This window comes from Bubalus bubalis, chromosome 7 (assembly GCF_019923935.1).
Source record: "Bubalus bubalis isolate 160015118507 breed Murrah chromosome 7, NDDB_SH_1, whole genome shotgun sequence".
In the NCBI taxonomy this organism is placed as follows: domain Eukaryota; kingdom Metazoa; phylum Chordata; class Mammalia; order Artiodactyla; family Bovidae; genus Bubalus; species Bubalus bubalis.
In genome coordinates, this window is record NC_059163.1 from 59458873 (window position 1) to 59481169 (window position 22297).

The 22297-nt window shown below is 41.8% G+C and overlaps 1 protein-coding gene across 4 annotated transcripts in view; it reads left to right on the forward strand.

Moving 5' to 3' along the window:
* LOC112586211 (putative uncharacterized protein FLJ13197) overlaps positions 1-22297 on the forward strand; it is a 129685-nt gene that overhangs the window by 48338 nt on the left and 59050 nt on the right. Inside the window, exons 2-3 of one of the 4 annotated variants that reach the window (XM_044945987.1) lie at positions 831-907; positions 2527-3813. The exons of 2 other annotated variants lie outside the window; for them this stretch is intronic. In XM_044945987.1, coding sequence (XP_044801922.1) covers positions 831-907; positions 2527-2826 — 377 coding nt within the window. In that variant the 3' untranslated portion in view covers positions 2827-3813. Of the gene's footprint in view, positions 1-830; positions 908-2526; positions 3814-22297 lie in introns of those variants that run through there. One more of the 4 variants, XM_044945988.1, reaches the window with a different exon arrangement.

Below are 22297 nucleotides of genomic sequence, written 5' to 3' on the forward strand. Positions count from 1 at the left end.
GGAGGTCTTGCCTGCAAAATGGGTTGAGTTTCAGCTCTATGTGTGTGTCCTAGAACATCAGATGGAGAAAATTTCACCTTTCCTATTACTACTGAATCCTGCTCCCACAACACTTCCTCCATTCAAGGCATTTAAGGTCAAACAGGCTTTTGGTACAGATTCTGGGCAACTCAGCCTAACTCTGCATCCCCCCATGTCCAAGGAGAATTGGGGCCAAATGGGGCTTATTACAGTTTCATAGGCTGTAAAATGTCCAATCACTTTATTTTTTAAGTAGGAAATGTTTATCCTAAGAAAAAGTTGCAAAGGGGCATAAAATATTAAAACTTGCATCTATTTCACTTTATAAGATGGATTTCATCTTCAAGTCTTTTCACTTGGTGAAATTCTCATAAAGACTTGGAGAATGTGATAGCCTTAGCCAATTGTGAGCACACTTCTGAGCCCTTTTGTAGAGGTTTGTTCCTCTGGTCTCCCTCTTTTTAATATTCTATGGAGAGTGGATGTCTAATCTAAAGCATTCTCATTATGACAGCGCTACTAATCATTTGAAAGAATACATTCATCTAAACAAATACTACACTCCAAGGAGAACCAAATGCTAATGCACATTTTATTAGACGAAAAGACAAACAATATAATTATACTTGAATTTCAGGGAATCAAAGAGTAAAGCAAAACTGACATCAGAGCCCAGAGCCGGGTTTAGGTTAGCCATACATGCATTCACTTTTCCACGTTTGGAAAGTTTGTTCATTCAAGCTAAGGGCTACTTCACCAGACTAACAAAAAGGAAAATGTCTATCAGTTTTTTCTTTTGTTCTTTTCAGATCCTGTTCAAGTGCACACAGAACCAGCAGGTTCACCAGAAAAGCTATTGAGCGTTTGCTGGAACACATTATGCAGGGTAAATTTCTCCTGGAATGTTGCCAAGGGTTTTTTATGCTTCTGTGGTAGGCATTTCTGGAACATTGTCATTTAGCCAAGCAAAGAACATTTGCTTAAAGGATAGAAAATGTTAAAAAATTCTTGTTTGTTTAAAGGCAGGTTAAATAGCAATATGAGCTTAGGGTAGGGCAGCAAAAAGCACTTATTCCTCTAAGTGATCTGATTAGGTTATTTAATTTGGGGGGGGGGTTGGGGTGGTTAAACAGATTTGTAGCTTCTCCTAAAATAATTACATATTAATATTTTTTTTTCTAGAAAGTGTCTTCCAGTGCTTATTTTTCTTTGATGTGATATAGCTTTTTTTTTTCTTTATTTCAAAACTGAAATTTTACTTTAGTGATTTCTCATGTTTGTGTATATAGGAGCTACTAGTAATAGCTAAAAAAAATTCAAAGTGCAGAGCACATGCTAAATTAGAATTTCTTTTTTTACTTATAATTTCAGAACTAGATCATAAAAAATTAAAAAGGAAAACATGAAAATACCTTTAAATTAGAGCAGATAATATTTTTAAAGGATTACAAATTGGAGTAGAAATCCAAAGTTCCAATTTTTTTTTAATTTAAATTTATTTATTATAATTAGAGGCTAATTACTTTACAATATTGTATTGGTTTTGCCATACATCAACATGAATCCGCCACAGGTGTACACGTGTTCCCAATCCTGAACCTCCCCTCCCACCTCCCTCCCCCAAAGTTCAAATTTTGACACATAAAAAAATATGACATAAACTCTCCCCAGAAATTATTTTCTAATGAGTATTAAAATCTAATCCCAAACCACCTCACTTTAACAAAGTTTCATTAATACCAAAGTTAGCATCAGATTCTCTGCAATACTTACTGATATGTAAGGGCTCTTATTAAATGTGGCAAGGAAATATCCTAAATATAAAAGTTTGAATTTTGTCTCTGCCATTTGCTGGCTGTGTGATCTTGGGTAAGTTACTTAGTGTCTCTGAGATTCAGTGCCCTCTGTGTAAGACAGGAATAATGATACCTATTTCAAGGATCAGAGAGGTGTGAGGATCAGAGGTATTTGTAAGGAGTCTCAACAGTGCCTAGCATCTTGTAAAGGCTTAAAAAAGTATACATTCCTTCCTCATCTTCCCCAATCCATTCCACCAGAATAAATCAATTTGGAGATTAAAATAGTCAAAACTGTGATCTAAGTTAGAATTGTGTTGTTTTAGTGTTAGGATATTTCTGGCTGCTTCTTTTCTACTTGGACCTTAAATATACAAGTGTCAATAAGCATTCTTTAACAAAGTTAATCTGTTTTTATTTTGATAGGGCTGATTCCAATACAATGCTTGGAGAACTAAATGACATGCAGGAGAATTTTGTCTTTATAGGGCTGACTCTGTTAATGAAAATGTACTCGGTGAGAAGTAAATATGGTGCTACTTTCACCTACTTAATGTTGAAATTAATTCCTAAGGAAAAATATGGCAATTCTCCTTTTATAACTAAATCCTATGGGAATCTGCTGACTCCTGTATTCAAGTTCGGGTTATGATCTTAAACTTGGCTCCCTTCAGTTGAGTTTTGTTACATACGTGGCATGTTCCCACAGCTGAACCTCCCATCGGTAACTTGTACCTGCAGTTCACGAGATTCAGCCCAGAGACGTCTGTACTTCCGGGCCACTCAGGTACCTACAAGCTCTGGCTGTGGGCTTTCATGCCAGTTTCTCGGCCAGTTGAGACACTGCAAACATTTGGGCGTTCCAGTTTCTGCAACTTTGCTTTGGTTCTTTAAAAACAGCTCTTCCCCCAGCCCTGGCACATCACCATTTCTCTCCAAGGCACTCTTTGTGAAATGGGAAGGCTGGTGTCTGTCATTTGCATTCCAGATTGAAAAGAACAAAATCTAGACTTTCTGGCTCTCTCTCTCTTTGGAGTCATGACAAACTAAAGAGGATATGAGATGTATTTCTTTTTGTGTAAAATGCAGATGTTCATGTTCAATTTTCCTCATTTGCTTTGAGCTGTTTGTATAAACCATAGCCCCAGTTTTAATCGATACATGGAAGGTATGAATTTGGTGGAGATACTGGGAGGAGAAGATGGTGCTGTGGCAAAACTATTTCTTTCTCATTGCCATAAGACATTTAATTCCTGGAAAGAAAATTTTGTTGTTGTTTAGTTGCTAAGTCATCTCTGACTCTTTTGCAACCCCATTGACTGTAGCCTGCCAGGCTCCTCTGTCCGTGGGATTTCCCAGGTGAGAACACTGGAGTGGGTTACCATTCCCTTCTCCAGGGGATCTTCCTGACCCAGGGATCAAACCCAAATTTCCTGCATTGCATTAGGAGCCATCAGGGAAACCTAGAAAGAACATATATAATGACAAATAGAATGTCTTGGTCTTTGGGCCAGAATCTGTGTTATGGATGTGCAGGTGCTGCACACTTAACAGCTGTCATAGCCTTGGTTTCTGTTGTTCTTCCCCCAGCACAGCACATTCTTTCAAGGTAAAGCAGCTTGATGATGGACCAGGATCTTTGGATAAAGAAGAATAGACACAATAGGCAAATTCATAACAATTTCTTTAATTAAAAAACCCTTAAAAAAAAGAATATTAGGAAAGAGTGCAGCCAAAATGGCACTCTTCCTCAAATGGATTCTGGACTGAGGGATGGAGTTGGAGGCAGATGTGATATGATGTAAATGCAGGTTCTTAAATATTTAAAAAAATTTTGGGGGAGGATAGTACTGAGAATCTATGGGTTAATGTAATGCCTTTTTTTTTTCTTTCTTTTTAATTTTTATTTGAGTACAGTTGCTTTACAATTTTGTTTTGGTTTCTGCTGTATAGCAAAGTGAATCAGTTATCTGTGTACATATATTCCATCTTTTTTAGATTTCCTTCCCACTTAGGTCACCACAGAGCATTGAGTAGAGTTCCCTGAGCTATACAGTGGGTTATCATTAGTTAGTTATTAGTTATCCATTTTATACATCAGTATCAATAGTGTATATATGTCAATCCCAATCTCCCAATTTATCCCACCTTCCTGTTGTCCTCCTTGGTGTCCATACATTTTTTTCTCTATGTCTGTGTCTCTATTTCTGCTTTGCAAATAGGTTTATCTGTACCATTTTTCTAGATTCCACATATATGTGTTAATATATGGTATTTGTTTTTCTCTAACTTACTTCACTCTGCTTTTTAACATTGTAAGTTTTGGTTAAGGTAAACCATTGAAATGTGAAGAGTTTACATTTCCAACATCAGTGGTACTTCCCACCTTCCCTCCCCACACCCCCATCTTCTTCCATTCTTCTCTTCTTGCTTGTAATGGGCAGGAAACTTGCCTTCTTCAAGATGCTCATGATACAGTTAAGAAAGCCTCCAGGAAAAAAAATGCAGATAGGCTAGAGCAGAAAGGGCTCTAGAGAAAAAATATATACCTGCCACACAGGGAATTCAGAAGCATCAATCCAAAAGGTTTTCATGGAGGAGGTATCTTGCAGATGACTAGACACACAGGAAGTGTGGAGGGAGTTGTGGCGATGGGATCCTGTGAAACTAGCTCAGGCAAGGGAAAAGAACAAGTGAACACTAATAATAATGAGTGCCTAGTACTTGAAAGTTTATTCTGTGCAGCCCCCTGCCAACTATTTTTCTTGGATTATCTCTTTGAATTCTCACATATAAGTTTTAGGGTAGATTTTATCCCTGTTTTAATCAAGAGAAAATTGAGGCAGACCAAGGTTATGCTACTTCCCCACAGATACATGCTAGTGAGTGGGAGAGTCGGGAGCTGAACCCCAGAACCCTCGCTCTTATCGTCTTCAGAAAGTTGCTGCTGTTTGGGGAATATTGAGTGACTTGATGGAGGTAGAGTCCAGTCTGTTTCTTGTAGGTGTGGTGGGAGATGATTTCATTGTTATCTGGAGAGTAATATGTTTCCTAATGACTTCCCTGGTGGCTCAGATGGTAAAACATCTGCCTACAATGCAGGAGACCAGGGTTCAATCCCTGGGTCAGGAAGATCTCCTGGAGAAGGAAATAGCAACCCACTCCAATATTCTTGCCTGGAGAATCCCATGGATGGAGGAGCCTGGCAGGCTATAGTCCATGGGGTCACAAAGAGTCGGACACGACTGAGCGACTTCACTCACTCACTCACTCACTCAATGACACATCTGGTCAGAATTTGCAAATGTTTTTTCTTTGGGGGGTGGGGTAGGAGGTGAGGAGTGGGAGGGTGTAGTGAAATTTCAGTTTTTAAAATTAATTCATTTTTATTCTTTTGCTTATATTAGTATGGAAGCAAAAATTTCCTTAAAATGTCCTCCATTTTTCTTCTAGGTATGTGTGTTTGTGAAAGGTAACCTGGAGGTAGCCTGGATGGGGGTGGGATGGTAGGGTGGAGGGGTGGAGGGGGTGGGGGAGGTTAGCATACTTGGAGGCAAGGGAAATGATTAGGAGACCCTTGCCATCTCAGATAAGAGACAGGGGTGATGAAGATGAAGATGACAGTTACTGTTTAACTGAGTACTTACCATGTGCCATTACATCCTCAGTTAATCCTCACAGTGGTCTCATGAGATCATCGTACCCTCAATGTACAAAAGAAGGGATTGAGGCTCCCAGAGGTTAAATAACTTGACTAATGTCAGATATGCAGATGACACCACCCTTATGGCAGAAAGTGAAGAGGAACTAAAAAGCCTCTTGATGAAAGTGAAAGAGGAGAGTGAAAAAGTTGGCTTAAAGCTCAACATTCAGAAAACAAAGATCATGGCATCTGATCCCATCACTTCATGGCAAATAGATGGGGAAACAGTGGAAACAGTGAGAGACTTCATTTTTTTGGGCTCAAGAATCACTACAGATGGTGACTACAGCCATGAAATTAAAAGATGCTTACTCCTTGGAAGGAAAGTTATGACCAATCTAGATAGCATATTCAAAAGCAGAGACATTACTTTGCCAACAAAGGTCCTTCTAGTCAAGGCTCTGGTTTTTCCAGTGGTCATGTATGGATGTGAGAGTTGGACTGTGAAGAAAGCTGAGCGTCAAAGAATTGATGCTTTTGAACTGTGGTGTTGGAGAAGACTCTTGAGAGTCCCTTGGACTGCAAGGAGATCCAACTAGTCCATTCTAAAGGATATCAGCCCTGGGTGTTCTTTGGAAGGACTGATGCTGAAGCTGAAACTCCAATACTTTGGCCACCTCATGCGAAGAGTTGACTCATTGGAAAAGACTCTGATGCTGGGAGGGATTGGGGGCAGGAGGAGAAGGGGACGACAGATAATGAGATGGCTGGATGGCATCACCGACTTGATGGACATGAGTTTGGGTGAACCCCGGGAGTTGGTGATAGACAGGGAGGCCTGGCGTGCTGCGATTCATGGGGTCACAAAGAGTTGGACATGACTGAGCGACTGAACTGAACTGAATTGAATGTCACACTGCAGGTTAAAGGCAGAGCTGGGATGTGGATAAGGGTCTGTCTGATTTCTGACTTATAGGGAATGAATGTGTGCAGAGGAAAAATTTGGGTGAGGATGGTGTCCTGGGAACCATTCCACAGAGGGAGATGAGCTTGAGCATGAATGACCCTTAGAAGCAGAGGTGGGGAATGAAGATCCTCCCCCTGGGCTCTGTCACTCCTCCACTGGGTGGTTGTGGACAAAGCCTTTACCCAGCATCTCAGCCTCAGCATATGTGAAAATGTAGGAAACAACCCACTTTCCTAGACGACCTGACAAGAGGTTATGTGATTATCAGTGAGGTGTGGTACATAAACATGTTTTAGGAACTCCAAAGTCCTTTACGATAGAATATGCATGATGGCAAGAAGGGAGCAGTGGAGGGTCTGAACCCAACAAGTGGGCTGAGGATGCTGAGAGGACAGAGCTGTGAGCTTGTACATAGAACAAGCAGAAGTTACTGAGATGTGCATGGGTTTGCATGGAAACCCTGGAAGAAATAACTCTTTAAGGAAGATTTAAAAGTGGGATGAGAGAGAGGACCAGGTAGAAACTCTAAAGAATGGTAGTGATCAGATTGGTGCCAGAAGAGGAGCCTGGTCTTTGTCTCCAGGGTGGGAATTCCTGCACCACCTTGACCCTAACAGGCTTTTGCCCTTTAGCACATTAGTCTCCATTTTGGGGGCTTATGTAAAAATGATGCATGTGGTTAGCATAGATGGACCAAACAGCCCAAACTGGGAATGACAAGTACTGCTTTATCTTACTTCTGGTCTAGGGATCTATGAATGTTGTGTTGAGAATGGGGGTGAAGCCAAGAGATCAGGAGTCAGGGTGGATGAGTGAAATCTGCTGATGGTGTGTGATGGGGGCAGTGCTTCATCCAGGCCTCTGACCCAGACCAGATGAAACAGGAGACTCACCATCCAGGACACTGAGGAGAGCCCGAGGAAAGGCCTCTCTGGAATTCTGGGGACAAGGTAATTACTTGTGAGATGTCAGCCTTGTGGCTTTGTTCCTCTGGGGCAGACCTGGTCCTTTGGGACAAGTCTGTGCTTTGTGAGGAGACTGAGAGAGGGGCGCTGGGAGTGGCCATATTCTTCTGGAAGGTGACTCCTGGGGCTGGGCCAAGAAAGGGTTTTGAACAGGAAAGGGGATTCACAACAGGGCATACTTGAGAGGAATTGTTTAAAGCTTTAAACCCGCTCCAAGACAAGTAACATGAGCCAGACCTATGAGTTACTTTGGATCGCTCCATCCATCTATCTATCTATCTTTCTATCTATCGTGTGTAACTTGAAAATGCCTCCCCTGACAGTATTTGTGTTTCTGAACTCCCAGAGAGTTCCTCTTGTGGAGTGGGGGAAGGGATTCCTCTGGGGACAGACAAAAGTGGGGATGCACTGCTTTGAAGACTGCATTTCCTCCCTTTTTATGCCAGGGTGTAACCAGAGACCAGTGTCAACAAGGAATCTGGCTCAGGAACGCTTTTGTTTGCAGCTCTCCTTGGGGCGTGACTTGTTTTTTTCAGAGGTCAATGAATTGTAAATTGTGTAATTTCAGATTCTTCTGAACCAGAGTAGGGAGCATTTTTGAGGGGGGTGGGGGATGTCACTCAGGCATCTAGGAAACTCTTGCTGTCTGTCTGTAAGTCCAGACCTGGCCATGTGGAATCTTCCCGTTCACAGGAGAAAGAAAATATATGTGGATTAGACTGTTTATGTCTGAATTTGCTATAGCAAATGGATCTTGTGTCAAAACTCCAAAATAAGGTAATATCCGAAGTTCAGAGCAGCGAAAGCAATAAAACCAGTTATTTGGTATGCTTGATAACACTTTTCTGGTTAAAACTATTTGTTGTGGCCTATGAAGGTATATGGGCTTTCTTGGTGGCTTAGTGGTAAAGAATCCACCTGCCAATGCAGGAGACACAGGAGACGTGGATTCGATCCCTGGGTGGGGAAGATCCCCTAGAGAAAGAAATGGCAACCTACTTCAGTGTTCTTGGCTGGGAAATCCCATGTACAGAGGGTGGGCTACAGTCCATGGGGTGGCAAAAGAGCTGGACACGACTTAACAACCAAACAACAACATGAAGGTATATACCCTGTGCTCTGGGGAAGGGTACCAAGCTGGGAGCTTCTAAAGGTCTTAATCATTTTTTCAAAAGCAATTTTATAACTTCCATTTTTTCTTTTTAATTTTTAAATTAATGTATAATTGACATATAAGGGCTTCCCTTGTGGCTCAGCTGGTAAGGAATCCGCCTGCAATGTGGGAGACCTGGGTTCAATCTCTGAGTTCGGAAGATCCCTTGGAGAAGGGAAAGGCTACCCACTCCAGTGTTCTGGCCTGGAGAACTCCATGGACTGTATAGTCCATGGGGTTGCAAAGAGTCGGACATGACTGAGCAACTTTCACTGACTTATAATATTAGTTTCAGGTGTGCAATGTAGTGATTTGACATTTATATACATTATAAATTGACACCATGATGAGTCAGGTAACCATCTGGACTCAACCACTACACAAAGTTTTTATGATATTATTGACTATATTCCCTGTGCTTATATATTACATCCCTATGACTTATTTATTTTATGATGAAGTTTGTACTTCTAGATTTTTCTCACCTATTTTGATATAAATTCCCCTCTAGCAACTATCTGAATATTCATTGGAAGGACTGATGTTGAAGCTGAAACTCCAATACTTTGGCCACCTGATGCAAAGAACTGACTCATCGGAAAAGACCCTGATGCTGGGAAAGATTAAAGGAGGGAGGAGAAGGGGATGACAGAGGATGAGATGATTGGATGGCATCACTGACTCAATGGGTATGAGTTTGAGTAAACTCCGGGAGTTGGTGATGGACAGGGAGGCCTTGCGTGCTGCAGTCCATGGGGTCACAAAGAGTTGGACATGACTGAACTGAACTAGTAACTACCAGTTTCTCTGTATCTATAAGTCTGTATCTATTTTTCTTTGCTTGTCTTGTTTTTTTTTTTTTTTTTTAGATTCCATATATAGTGAAATCATATAGTATTTGTCTTGCTCTGTCTGATTTATTTCACTTAGCACAATACCCTCTAGGTCCATCTGGGTTGTTGCAAAGGGGAAGATTTCATTGTCTGTGATGAGTGAGTAATGTCCTATTGTGTATATAGATCTTAAGCATTTTTAATCTATATTTCTCCTCCTATACAGTAGGATTAAAATTACTCATGCACTCAACAAAAATCTATTCAATATTTAACTTATTCCAACCACTGTCCTAAGGGCTGAGGACATAGAAATTAAACAAACTATTGCTTTCCCCAAACTAACAATCTACTGGGTTGGGCCAGACAATAAAATTAATGTTGTATAATCTACCAAGTAGTGAGAACTGCTAGGAAGAGAAATAGAGAGGGCTCCAGGAGATGGAAAGGAGTAGTGTGTCTGAGGAAGTGGAGTTGGAGCAGAAGTGAGGCAGTGAGCCCTGAGGCTGACTGAAGGAAGCATGTCAAAGAAAAAGGGGTGTCCAGAGAGGGTTCAGGGAAAGTGTTGGAGGTGAAGTCAAAGGGGATACAGAATCATGGGTTGTGCAAATGTTGTAGGGCTTTGTGGGTCACTATAAGGACTTGGGATTTTATCCTGAAGGAGATGGGAAGCTTGTGGAAGGTTTTCATAGAAGTGGGGCAAGATCATTGTGGCTACTGATTTTAAAATAAATTGAATAGGGCAAAGATGGAAGCATGAAAACAGGATACGAGAATCTAAACAAGGAGGATGGTGGCTTAGACTAAGGATTTAACAGATTCTAAATATTTTGAAGGAATAACTGGCAAGATTTTCTGACGAATGGAATGTGAGCCTGGAAAGAAAGGAGCAAAAAATGAGTCAAGGTTTTGGGTCTGAGGAGCTGGATGAGTGGAGCTAAGATGGGGAAGCCTGGAGGAGGGACATATTTGGAAATGGGGGAGCCAGAATTCGTCTTTGGAATTAAGTCTATCTATCAGATGTCTAGTAGAGAGGTCTAATAGACTGTTGGATGCATGAGGGAAGGAGGTAGGGTTAGAGGTATAAATTTGGGAATGTGAAGCATGTAAAAGAATTGAAGCTGTGGATGAGATGATGTCACCTAGGAAGAGAGAATATAGATGGAATGAAAAGTAACCTGAGGCTAGCCTTGGGGATGCCAGCATTAGTAGCTGAGAACATGAGAAGAACCAGCCAAGGTGATAAGGAGGAACCAGTGAGATAGGAAGAAAGAGGAAAGTCCCAGGGACAAGGGGAGAAGCTATTTCAAGAGAAGTGAAAGTGTTAGTCACTCAGTCGTGTTAGACTCTTTGTGACCCCATGAACTGTAAGCCTGCCAGGATCCTCTGTCCATGGAGTTTGCCAGGCAAGAATACTGGCGTGAGTTGCCATTCTCTTCTCCAGGGGATCTTCCTGACCCAGGGATCAAGCCTGTGTCTCCTGCTTTGCAGGCAGATTCTTTATCTTCTGAGCTACCAGGGAAGCCCCAAGAGAGGGCATGTCCTAATGGCTCAGAGGCTGCTGAGAGATCAAGTTCAAAGAGGACTTAAAGTTAGTCATTGTATTTGGAACATGGAAGTTGTTGGTAAAGTTCACAAAAACCGGTTTTAGTGAGATTGTGGGGGTGAAAACCTGATTTGGAGTAGTTTTGAAACAAAGTCAGAAAAGAATAAGTGGAAATTGTGAATATATAGATAATTTTTCAAGAAATTAAGTATAAAGAGAAGCAACCCCTGCACTGCCCCCCCCCCCCACCAGATTGAGGCAGTTGCAGAGGGAGCAATGTATCTCTAATATGGCCCTATCACATGCCAGAAGCTGCTTTTCAAGTAGGAAGTCATTTACCCTTCCAGAAGAGCTATAAGAGTCTATCCTGTGGCTCTCCTATTGGGGCTTGCCAGAGACTCTACCCTGGATCCCTATCTGTCACAGATACCTCTAGTATCATGGGATCTGCCAGATCACAGGAGCCAAGGGCACCTCACATGGCAGCCTGGATCTACTGCAGAGCCCTCTCTTGCTCCAGACCTCAAACGACTTCAGTCACCCAATACATAGCAATATTCCCTATTATAGGTTATATTTCTCCAAAACCTTAAGGGGCTTAGCTAGCATTGTATTTCTTTCTTAGTAGTAGTAAGCCCAACATGTAATAATGTGTTCTTTATCTGTCAGGGGATGTCCTGACATGCCTTAGATCACTGAACTCCTAAAGACTTCACTAGTGTGGGAGACATTGCCGGACCCTTTCTCAAGGGGACCCAGGTTAGGGGTCTGAGTACTGACTCAGATCTGGAAATTATGAGCACATCAACGTTCTTCTTGATAGTGCTTGACGTTTTTTTTTCCCTTCTTGTTATACAAGTCACGCAATACCTTTATTGGCTGATCATCTGTCCCAGTCCCAGGAACACCACGGTCTATTAGCCTTCATCAAAACCTTGTGGGTGGAGGCACCAGACAACAGCTCTGGTTGTCCCTCTGGCCTTGTTGCCTTTGTGTTTTATGTCCACCTTGACTCTGGTGGTGAAGCACTGACTTCTTGGCCTTTGTTATTCTGGAATCCCATCATTCCCCCTGAGTCTAGGGAGCCCAGTTATATGGCAGAGTCACCTCTTCTCACCCTGGCCCACGATGGACAGTTATCTCCAAGCTTCTCAGGGATGTAGTTTCCCCTGACTGACATACTCCTTATTGCCCTAAAGCAGGGACTGTCCCCTGAACCCTCCCAGGAAGCATATGTCTCACATAAATTTATTCTAACATTTCTGTCTCCCTGAACATTCTGATCCTGTCCTCAATTTTCTGCCACGGTAGTGCAGCCTCTCCCTGTAATTTACTGTAAAGCATCATGCCCAAGCTTCAAGGAGCCATTCAGAAATGCAATCATTCTAACTTTAAGGGGGCTCCCAAGTCAGCAACCCCTTCCTCACCTTTGTATTCTGCTCTCCTCCTTCCTTTCCTGTGTATCATCCTTGAACTTGCTCCCACATGTGTCCCCCTAGATCAGGCTGATACATTTTCATCAAATCCTGCAGCTCTTTCTGAGGACAGGATGTTTTCTTCTGGACCAAGCATTGCATTTCTTCACTTGGGCTACCTTGAAACCTAACCCCAGTTATTTGACCAGAAGTAAAGAATGGAGGTGGGGTAGATCATGAGGAAGGCAATATCTTTTCGGCATAGTCACTCTCAAGAATAGTCTCACCCAGATCTGCAGAAGAAAATAGCAACATTCAGGTAAACATCAGGTAACTAATAGAATATTTTGGGTGAAATAGAAGAAGCCAGGGAATGTACCCTCAGGCTCCAGGCTTCTTTCTACAGGATTGGGAAGAAGCTGGTAGTGACAAATTGTGGATGAGGCAGGAGGAGACTTGGGAAGGAGGTTCAGATCTCTGGTTCTTGCAAATGAAACAACATCATTGATTCTTTCATTTGTCTATTAATTCATTCAGTATTTATTGGAAGCCTCTTATGTCAATCACTCTGCTAGGTGTTTGGATTCAAAGACAAATACAACCCTGTCTTTATTTTTCATAAATTCAGAGTGTAATGTGACTGAGTGTAAGTGGACAGAAAAGTAACTAACTATTTTTTGCCTTACACATGATGGGAAAGAGGGATGTACAGGGTGCTATGGGAGTCCAGATGAAATAAAAAAACAAAACACTCTTGCCTGGTGTGTGTGCATATGAAGGAAGAGTTATATAAAGGCTTGTCTAGTTTCTTGTCCCCCCACACTTCCATTCCTCATTTCTAGAGCCACTTGGCCATTGCTGGTCAGGGGTAATTTAAAGAATCCTGGTTTGGTAGCTCAGATGACTATGAAACCAATCTTTCTTTCTATTTTCAGCATCTGTATGTAATTTCTTAATCTGTTTTTATGACCCATGTTCTCTTGTCTCCCAATTCCGTTGTCTTAGATATCTTTTGGCTACTGTTGAGAAATTAGTTGTCAGTTTAATCATTGGTCCTTTGATGGAAATCTGTCTTCTTCCTCTGGCTGCTTTTATCTTCTTTGTTCATGGTCTTTAGCAGTTTTGCTTTAAAGTACCTAAGTTTTACTTTATTTTCAGTTTTGGATTTCTTGAATCTAACAGTTGATATATTCAATTAGTTTTGGAAAAGTTTCAGCTATTATCTCTTCAAGTCTTATTTCTGTTCCATTATCTCTGTCTTCACCCTACAGGACTTCAATTAAACATACATAAAACTTTTCATGGGTCTTTTATATCAGTCCTATGGTCTGAGAAAAGTTAAGTACAAAAATTGAGAGTAAGAATTTTGAAGGTTTTATAGCAACTGACAGAGTAATTTTATGTCTTACAAAACTAATAAAAATTTGGCCTATATTTGAATATGTCTATTACTTATTTCATTGTTCTACTATGATTAAGTGAAGCCAATGCTTAAGAACAAAGAAAGGTATAGAGTAGCTATCAAAAGCAAGCACAAAAATCTCACAAAGAATAACCATTTTGGGACAATAAGTATAGGAACAAGTAGCTTTACCTGTTTTCCTAGACCCTCAGAACATGTCAGAGTCCACACAATGAGGATCATGAATTATTCATAAAAGGTCATATATTGTTTTTATTTCCTTTATTCCCTTTGTTTTTAAAAGATAGGAACCACACTGAAACATATAATGCCCATTTTCTTGTCTTCTTTATCAATGTGTTGTACTTACGGAAGTTTCAGTAGTCTAGAAAGTTATTTTCTCTGGAGCAGTAGTTCTCAAACTACCATGTATCAGAACTACCTGGAGGGCTTACTAAATGCAGATTTCTGGACCCCACCTTCAGAGTTTTTGATTCAGCAGGTTTGCATTTTTAATAAATTCCCAGAGAGATGCCAATGTTATTGGCCTGGGCACTACATTTTGAGGACCTTTTTTTGGGAGCATCCATGTCTCTGATGAATAAAGCATTGCAGTGCTAAAGAACCAGGAGTAGGAATATTTAGACAGAATATGGAGTAAAATAAAATTCAAATGCTTTGCTGTGATATTCAAGGCCCTGCATGATAGAGCCCTTGTCTATCTCACCCACGTTATCTCACACCATGTTTGTTAATTTTTGCATTGGCCTCCATTCTGTTCCTTAAAGACAGCAGGCTCATTTCTGTCTCAAGGGTGTGCTTGCTGTCCCCTCTGCCTGGGGCTCTTCTCTCTCAGGTTATGGCTCTCTCTGTGTCATCACTGAAGGCTCTGAATGCCTCCTTTTCAGAGAGGTGTTCTCTCCTTAAAGAAGCCATTCTCTATCACACTTCTCCTAGTTTATTCTCTTCATGTCACTTATGATCTAAAATTCCCTTTTTATTTCCTTGTTGGAGAATTCCAACATAGCAGACGTCTTGTCTCCTAGTTTCTTTTGCTAGCTCCATTCTGGAGTAGGGCCTGATATGTTTTAGGTTAAATATCTCATTAAATATCTGTTGGTCGGAAACACCGATGTTTAGCATGGGTCTCTTATTTTTTACTCTGTTTCTGAGGGGAAATGAAGGTTACTGGAAAAGGAGCTGAGTAACCCGAGGAATTTAAAATGTGGTCCCTCCTCCATCTGTCTATATGTTATAGCTGCCAGGATTCTGCCTAGCTTATAATGTGAAGGAAAGTGGTCTGTATTTTTCCCTGCCCTTACACTGTCTACCCCTGGTTGCCTCATAAAAAGACAATATGGTGATTTGGGTAGCGCTCTTCATTTTCAGGGATTCTAGAGAGTTGCTAAATGGGTCATTTTCTCATGCATCCAGCACACTCCTAACATGTATAAGTGATTCTTTGCAGGATGGCTAGCCTCTGCCAAGTTGTCCTCTGCTACAGGGAGGGAAGAAGAGCTGCTTCTCTACCTCTGTTAAGTGCCAGGTAGGTTCTGTCTGTGCCTGCTCCCCTCAGGTACCTCCAGCTATTTCAGATTCCAGGTTAGGAATGGACCTGATTGATCCTATTGGAGAAGGCCTGGGCCTCTAAGATGAATGAAAAAGCCAATGTGCTGACTCAGATATTTTAAAACTGTGTTTGTTTTCCTCCCAGTGGTTTCCTCATTAAAAACTGAGTGTCTGTGCCCTTGCTGGCTGTACACAGGGCCTGGACATTCTTCTACAGGCAACTGCTGGTGGTCTGAGCTGACTCATCCCTTCCCTTCCCCAAGGCAATGCCCCTGGAGTCTGCTCTTGGAAGGTTGGTATTCTGGTAGTAGTCTCAGGCTGCTGCCCTGAGCCATAGGCAAAACAGGGCTTTCCTTAGGGAACTCAGGAGTGAGCCTCATGGGCTAGACGCTGGCTTTTGTTGCTGTTTGCGTGAGGTTGGGGTGAGGGTTTATCCCAAACAGGGAGAACTGAGAGACCTTTTGGTTGGGGATGCTCTGGATCCCCATAGCACTAGGGTTGAAAATATTTTTACACAGGTACGTTTTTATTTTATCTATCACTTAGATAAGCCTATAGAACATTCCGACTACACTAACATCTTTCACTTCTGCCCTTTATCTGTGTTAAAGCTGGTTAGAGACACTGGTACTTGATTGATGACTTTGGCATTGCTTGTACTTTTTGTTGTGCTGGGAATGAACTGAAGATGGATTTGATGAGAAGCAGAGGTCGTGGGTGGGAGGTTTTGACAGCTGCCAGAGGAGCTGCCTTGAGTGTTTTGTTAGGCCAGTTCACCTACTTCTAGAGCTTTCCATGTTTGGTGGGAGTTCACACATCAACTTGTTAAGCACCTACTCTAAACCAGGCACTCCTCCCAGTTAGGTGTTGGGGGTACCAACACTAATACAGAATTATCTCTTTGCCTTCAAGGACCTCAGCATCTTAAGGGCACAGGGACCTGTGGTGGTGACTTCAAGATGGCTATACATTCTTTTTACTCCTTCTTTTGGATTTGAGCATGTTCTATCCTTGCTTTGACTAGTAGAATGTGGTGAAAGCAGTGTTGTGTAATTTTCAAGCTTGGGCCTTAAGGGAGCTACAGCTTTGGCTTTTGCCACTTAAAATTGTTCTTCTTAGGAAGCCAGCCACCATGTTAGAAGCTGATCTACCCTAAGCCCACAGTCCGGTGAAGAAGCCGAAGCTAGCCACACAGAGCAGCAACGTGAGAGGACCGCTGAGGACACGTGAGTGCACACGTCATGAGCCTTCTGTTCTGTCCAGGGGCTGAATGAATTCAGCTGAGTGAATGACCTCAGCTGATGCCATGTGGAGCAGAACCACCCAGCTAAGCTTTGTCTAAAAACTTGACCCATAGCATTTTGAACAAATAAAATGGCTATTCTTTGACCCCATTAAGTTTTGGAATACATTGTTATGCAGCTCTAGATAATTAGCATATACACTTATTTCCTTTCCTTTTTTTTCCCTCTTTTTGGTGGGAGTTTAGTTCCCTGACCAGAGACTGAACTTGGGCCCTTGGCAGTGAAAGTGCAGAGTCCTGATCACTGGGCTGCCAGGGAATTCCCTACACGTATTTTCTTGAAGGAAGTATGCATGGGATGTTATAGGAGCACAGAAGAAGATACCTGAGCAAGCGTGTGTGATGAGAGGATGGACATGGAATGCCTCCCAGAGGAGGCTGGCTTGAGTAGAATCTTCTCTAAGGACCCAGATGTGAGCCAGGCTTAGGGGAGGGTAAAGTCTGTCTAGATACAGGGGAATTGAGAAAAATAGCATGGAAGTAATTAACAGCATGGTAAAATATGTGGCAAGAATACACAGAAGAATTTTACAAAAAGATCCTAAAGATCCTGATAACCTCAACTATATGCTCATTCATCTGGAGCCAGACATCCTGGAGTGTGAAGTCAAGTAGGCCTTAGGAAACATCTCTATGAACAAAGCTAATGTAGGTGATGAAATTGCAGCTGAGCTATTTAAAATCCTAAAAGATGATGCTGTTAAAGTGTTGTACTCAATATGTCAGCAAATTTGGAAAACTCGCAGTGGTCACAGGACTGGAAAAGGTCAATTTTCATTCCAATCCCAACAAAGGAAGAGAGTGCCAAAGAATGTTCAGACTACCATACAGTTGCACTCATTTCACATGCTAGTAAAGTTATACTTAAAATCCTTCAAGCTAGGCTTCAGCAGTATATGAACCAAGAATTTCCAGATGTACAAGCTGGGATTAGAAAAGGCAGAGGAAACAGAGATCAAATCACAACATTTACTGGATCATAAAGAAAGCAAGAGAATTCCAGAAAACATCTACTTCTGCTTCATTGACTACACTAAAGCCTTTGACTGTGTGGATCACAACAAAATGGAAAATTCTTTAAGAGATGGGAATACCCAGACTACCTATCTGTCTCCTGAGAAACCTGTATGCAGTCAAGAAGCAACAGCTAGAACTTTATATGGAACAATTGACTGGTTCAAAATTGGGAAAGGAGTATGCCAAGGCTGTATATTGTCATGCTGCTTATTTAACTTATATGTATAGTACAACATGTGAAATGCCAGGCTAGATGAATCACAAGCTGGAATCAAGATTGCTGGGAGAAATATCAACAACCTCAGATATGCAGATGATACCACTCTAATGGTAAGAAAAAGTGAAGAGGAACTAAAAATCCTCTTGATGAGAGTGAAAGAGGAAAATGAAAAAGTTGACTTAAAACTCAATATTAACAAAACTAAGATCATGGTATCTGGTCCCATCACTTCATGGCAAATAGAAGGGGAAGAAGTGTAAGCAGTGACAGATTTTATTTTCTTGGTCTCCAAAATCACTGTAGATGGTGACTACAGCACAGAATTAAAAGACACTTGCTCCTTGGAACCTATGAGAAACCTAGACGGCATATTAAAAAGTAGAGACATCATTTTGCAAAGTTTGCATAGTCAAAACTATGGTTTTTCCAGTAATCATGTATGGATGTGAGAGTTGGACCATAAAGAAGGCTGAGTGCCAAAGAATTGATGCTTTTGAACTGTAGTGCTGGAGAAGAGTCTTGAGAGTCCCTTGGACAGCAAAGGAGATCAAACCAATTGATCCTAGAAGAAATCAACTCTGAATATTCATTGGAAAGACTGATGCTGAAGCTGAAACTATAATACTTTGACCCCCTGATGGGCAGAGCTGGCTTACTGGAAAAGATCTTGAAGCAGGGAAAGATTGAAGGGAACAGGAGAAGGGAGAGGCAGAGGATGAGATGGTTAGATAGCATCACCAACTCAATGAACGTGAATTTGAGCAAACTACAGGAGATAGTGGAGGACAGAGGGGCCTGGTATGCTGCAGTCCATGGGATTGCAAAGAGTTGAACGTGACTTAGCTACTGATCAACAACAACAACATATGTGAGGGTACTTCAAGGTCTGTAGACGGGGAGTAATGGACAAGGTTTCAGAGATGTTCTTCATCATTATCATTGTCATCATCATCATTATCGTAATTGATTACATTTCTTGAACATTACTATGTGCCAGATACTGACCTATGGTTGTATATATATTAACTCATTTAATTCTCACAACTCTATATCATGATTCCTTTATTACATCAGAAGAAAATCAGACACAAAGAAATAACTTGTTCAAGTCCACATGGCTTGCAAGTGCAGCGTAGAGATTTAAGCCCAGACAAGACCTTGGAGAATTTTGTGTGCCTCCTGAAAGAGCTTGGGATTTGTTCTGTAGGTGATGGGATGTGACCCAAAGGAAAGGTTTTAAGTAAGGGAGTGACATGGCTGTGTTGAAAGGTTCTGTAGTATTTGTAATTTCCCCGACTTTGGTTTTTTTCCTTTGCCTGCTATCTATTTCTCTACAGTGACTAGCAGTGAACTCTATAATAAGCAGAGCCTGTGAGCTTATCTATGAAGGCTACAAGGAAAGAGGGAGGTATGTGGGACATGCACTACTCCACAGCTGGTCATGGGGGTGGAGGGGAGGACAGAACGCCCAGGGAGAGAATGGGTGTGGTGGCCACCAAGAGAGAAAGTGGGCTGTATCCTTGACCCCATGGCGGGAGAACAGCAGCATATGGGAGCCAGCCTGTTCGGAAAAGATGTGTTTAGGCGGAGGCACAGATAGGCTTATGGCTGTGCAGACAATCTGCCTTTCTCTCTTTCCTCCTCCCCATGGCCTTTCAGGTGATTAGCATCAAAATATTAAAAACAGCTGTTGAGTTCCCAGTGGCGGTTAGCAAAGAAGAGTGTGTTTCACATCGGTTCAGAAGTGCTCATCTGGCCGCGGCCATTCCTTTATGAAGAAGCCCTCCTGGGTGAGCCACTGAATAGTTCCTCCTTTGCACACACCACACCCAGTTTCTCCCTGCGCCCTGCTCTGTCAACCATGGATGGTAGAACTGACTCAGTAGAGTCGTAATCTGTAGGCAGCCTCCTCATGTTCTCACTTCAACAGATTTTGTGCAAGGAAAGACGAGACAGAGTGAAGAAGAAAGAAGTCTGGTTTAGGTTCTAGCAGAATCTAGGAGATCCAACCCTCAGACTTGGGTCAGCTCACACTTGCTTTGTGTGATAGGGACAAATGTCTGAAAGTCTCTAGGTCTCAAGATCCTCGTCTGTAGTAGGAGAGTGTTGGGTGAAGACTCATCTCACCACAAATAATGAAAATAACCATAGCCAGTGTTTACTGAGCAGATACCAAAAGTCTGACTCTGTGTTAAGCATTTCATGCATCTTATTTATTTAATCTGCACAATAACCCAAGCTCAATGAAGCTCACTGAAGCCTTTCCTGATCATCCTATCTAAAACTCTCTGTATTAATTATTTATTGCCATGTACCAAATGGCTTCAAATCTTAGTAGCTTAAAAACCACAGTAAAAATGATAGTCTTATAGTTTTTGTGGGTCAGAATTCCAGCACAAATTTGCTGACTTGTTATGGCTTGGAGTCTTTTATGAATTTGCTAGGGTTGCAAGCATCACTTTCAACATGGCAGGTAGGCATCGGCTATTGGCAAGGTCAGTACTAGCTGTTGGCAAGGTCAGCACTAGTCTTTCATCGCCACCTTGCCATAGGATTGTCTATGAAACCATTTGAATGTTCTCACAACATGGCAGCTGGCTTCCCCCAGAGTAAGTGACCCAAGAAAGAGTGAGATAGAAGCTGCAATGTCTTTTGTGACCTGTCCTTGGAAACCACACACCATAATTTCCATAACATCCTATTGGTTACCTCAGCCAGCTCCATTCAGTGTAGTGAGAGGTATACAAGGACAGGAATACCAGGAGGCGACCATCATGAATGCCCTCTTTGAGGCTGGCTAGCACCTCCTCCCTAAGTTTACCTTATATTACTGTGTATTACCTTTAATAGCAATTCTCTGAAATTATCAAATTGTTTCTTTCATGCTCATTTCCTTCCCACTGGAATATAACCTTGCTAAGAATAAGAATTTCATCTTTTTTTTTTTTTTTTAAATTCTTGTATCCTCTGTACCTAGAACAAGGTCAGGTGCATGGTTGATGCTCAATATTGAGCATAGGATAGATACCATCATCATGCCAATTTCAGATGCAAAGGCTCAGAGAAGTTAAATAATTTTTTCCTGAAGCCACAGAGATAGTAAGTGTTAGAGCTGGGATACCAATTTATTCATAGGGACTGATAACAGTCTACATGGATAGCAGTCAATGAATAATTGAATAATTACAATTGAACTGGATAATTCCAATGCTGCAATTATGCAAGTGGAATTATCTGTAGAAGTGAAGAGCAGGACAGCATGCAGGAGGACTGGGAGAATTCCTGGGTAATTGGGAGATACTAGGAGGAAATATGGAAGTGTGTATTTAAATGGATGTGTGCATATGGTTGAGATGGTCGTGAGAAATAAATAGAGATAGGTAGGTAGGTAGATGGGAGAAGGCAATGGCACCCCACTCCAGTACTTTTGCCTAGAAAATCCCATGGATGGAGGAGCCTGGTAGGCTGCAGTCCATGGGGTCGCTAGAGTCGGACACAACTGAGTGACTTTACTTTCACGCGTTGGAGAAGGAAATGGCAACCCACTCCAGTGTTCTTGCCTGGAGAATCCCAGGGATGGGGGAGCCTGGTGGGCTGCTGTTTATGGGGTCACACAGAGTCGGACACGACTGAAGTGACTTAGCAGCAGCAGCAGCAGGTAGGTAGATAGGTAGATAGATAGAGAGGATATGTGGGCATGGTAGCTGGATCATTAAAGGGGAGATAATGTACTCAGAACAGTTGTTATGACATAGACCTAGAGATAATTCTTTGACAGTCTTATTTGCTGCAAAATTTTTGAAAAATTTGTTTCCCAGGAACATTTTTATTAAAATGACTAAGTAAATTTTCCTTTAAAAAATCCCCAAAGCAATTTAAGTCATTATTTAACTAGAAAGCATATTGCCAAATTATACATGGATTGCTAACTTGATTATGTTTGTGGGAATTATCCATTTTCTGGATTACATGCCAGAAAATAAAAGCACCGACTGTTGGCCACCCACTCTCTTTTCTTCTTCCCAGCCTCTCGAGGGAGGGGTCCTGGTATTTGTCAAACATACAATGGGTCCTCTTAGAACAATGCCTCATCCACCCCCTCTCTTGGCCTGGAAGATGGAAATTTGGGGAGGAATGGAGGGAAATGGTTATAAAAGTCCCTCACTTACTTTTCCTCCTCCGAAGCATTCTGCATCATGAGTTTGGAGGCAAGGGGTCTTTGCTCTTAGGGCAAGATGAGAGTGAGACTCAGGGGAAATGCTATAGAAGGTTGATTCTGATCTAGCCTGGAAGCCAAGGTGGTGTTGGTCCCTGAGTTTCTTCAAGGTCCAGCTCAGTTCACCACAGCAAGAAAGCAGACAGTGATTCTACACCAGAGGCCCACTCAGGAAAACAAAAAGAGTTTGAGTTTAGCTTGAAAGAATCCTCTGGAACCTGTGGGCAGCTG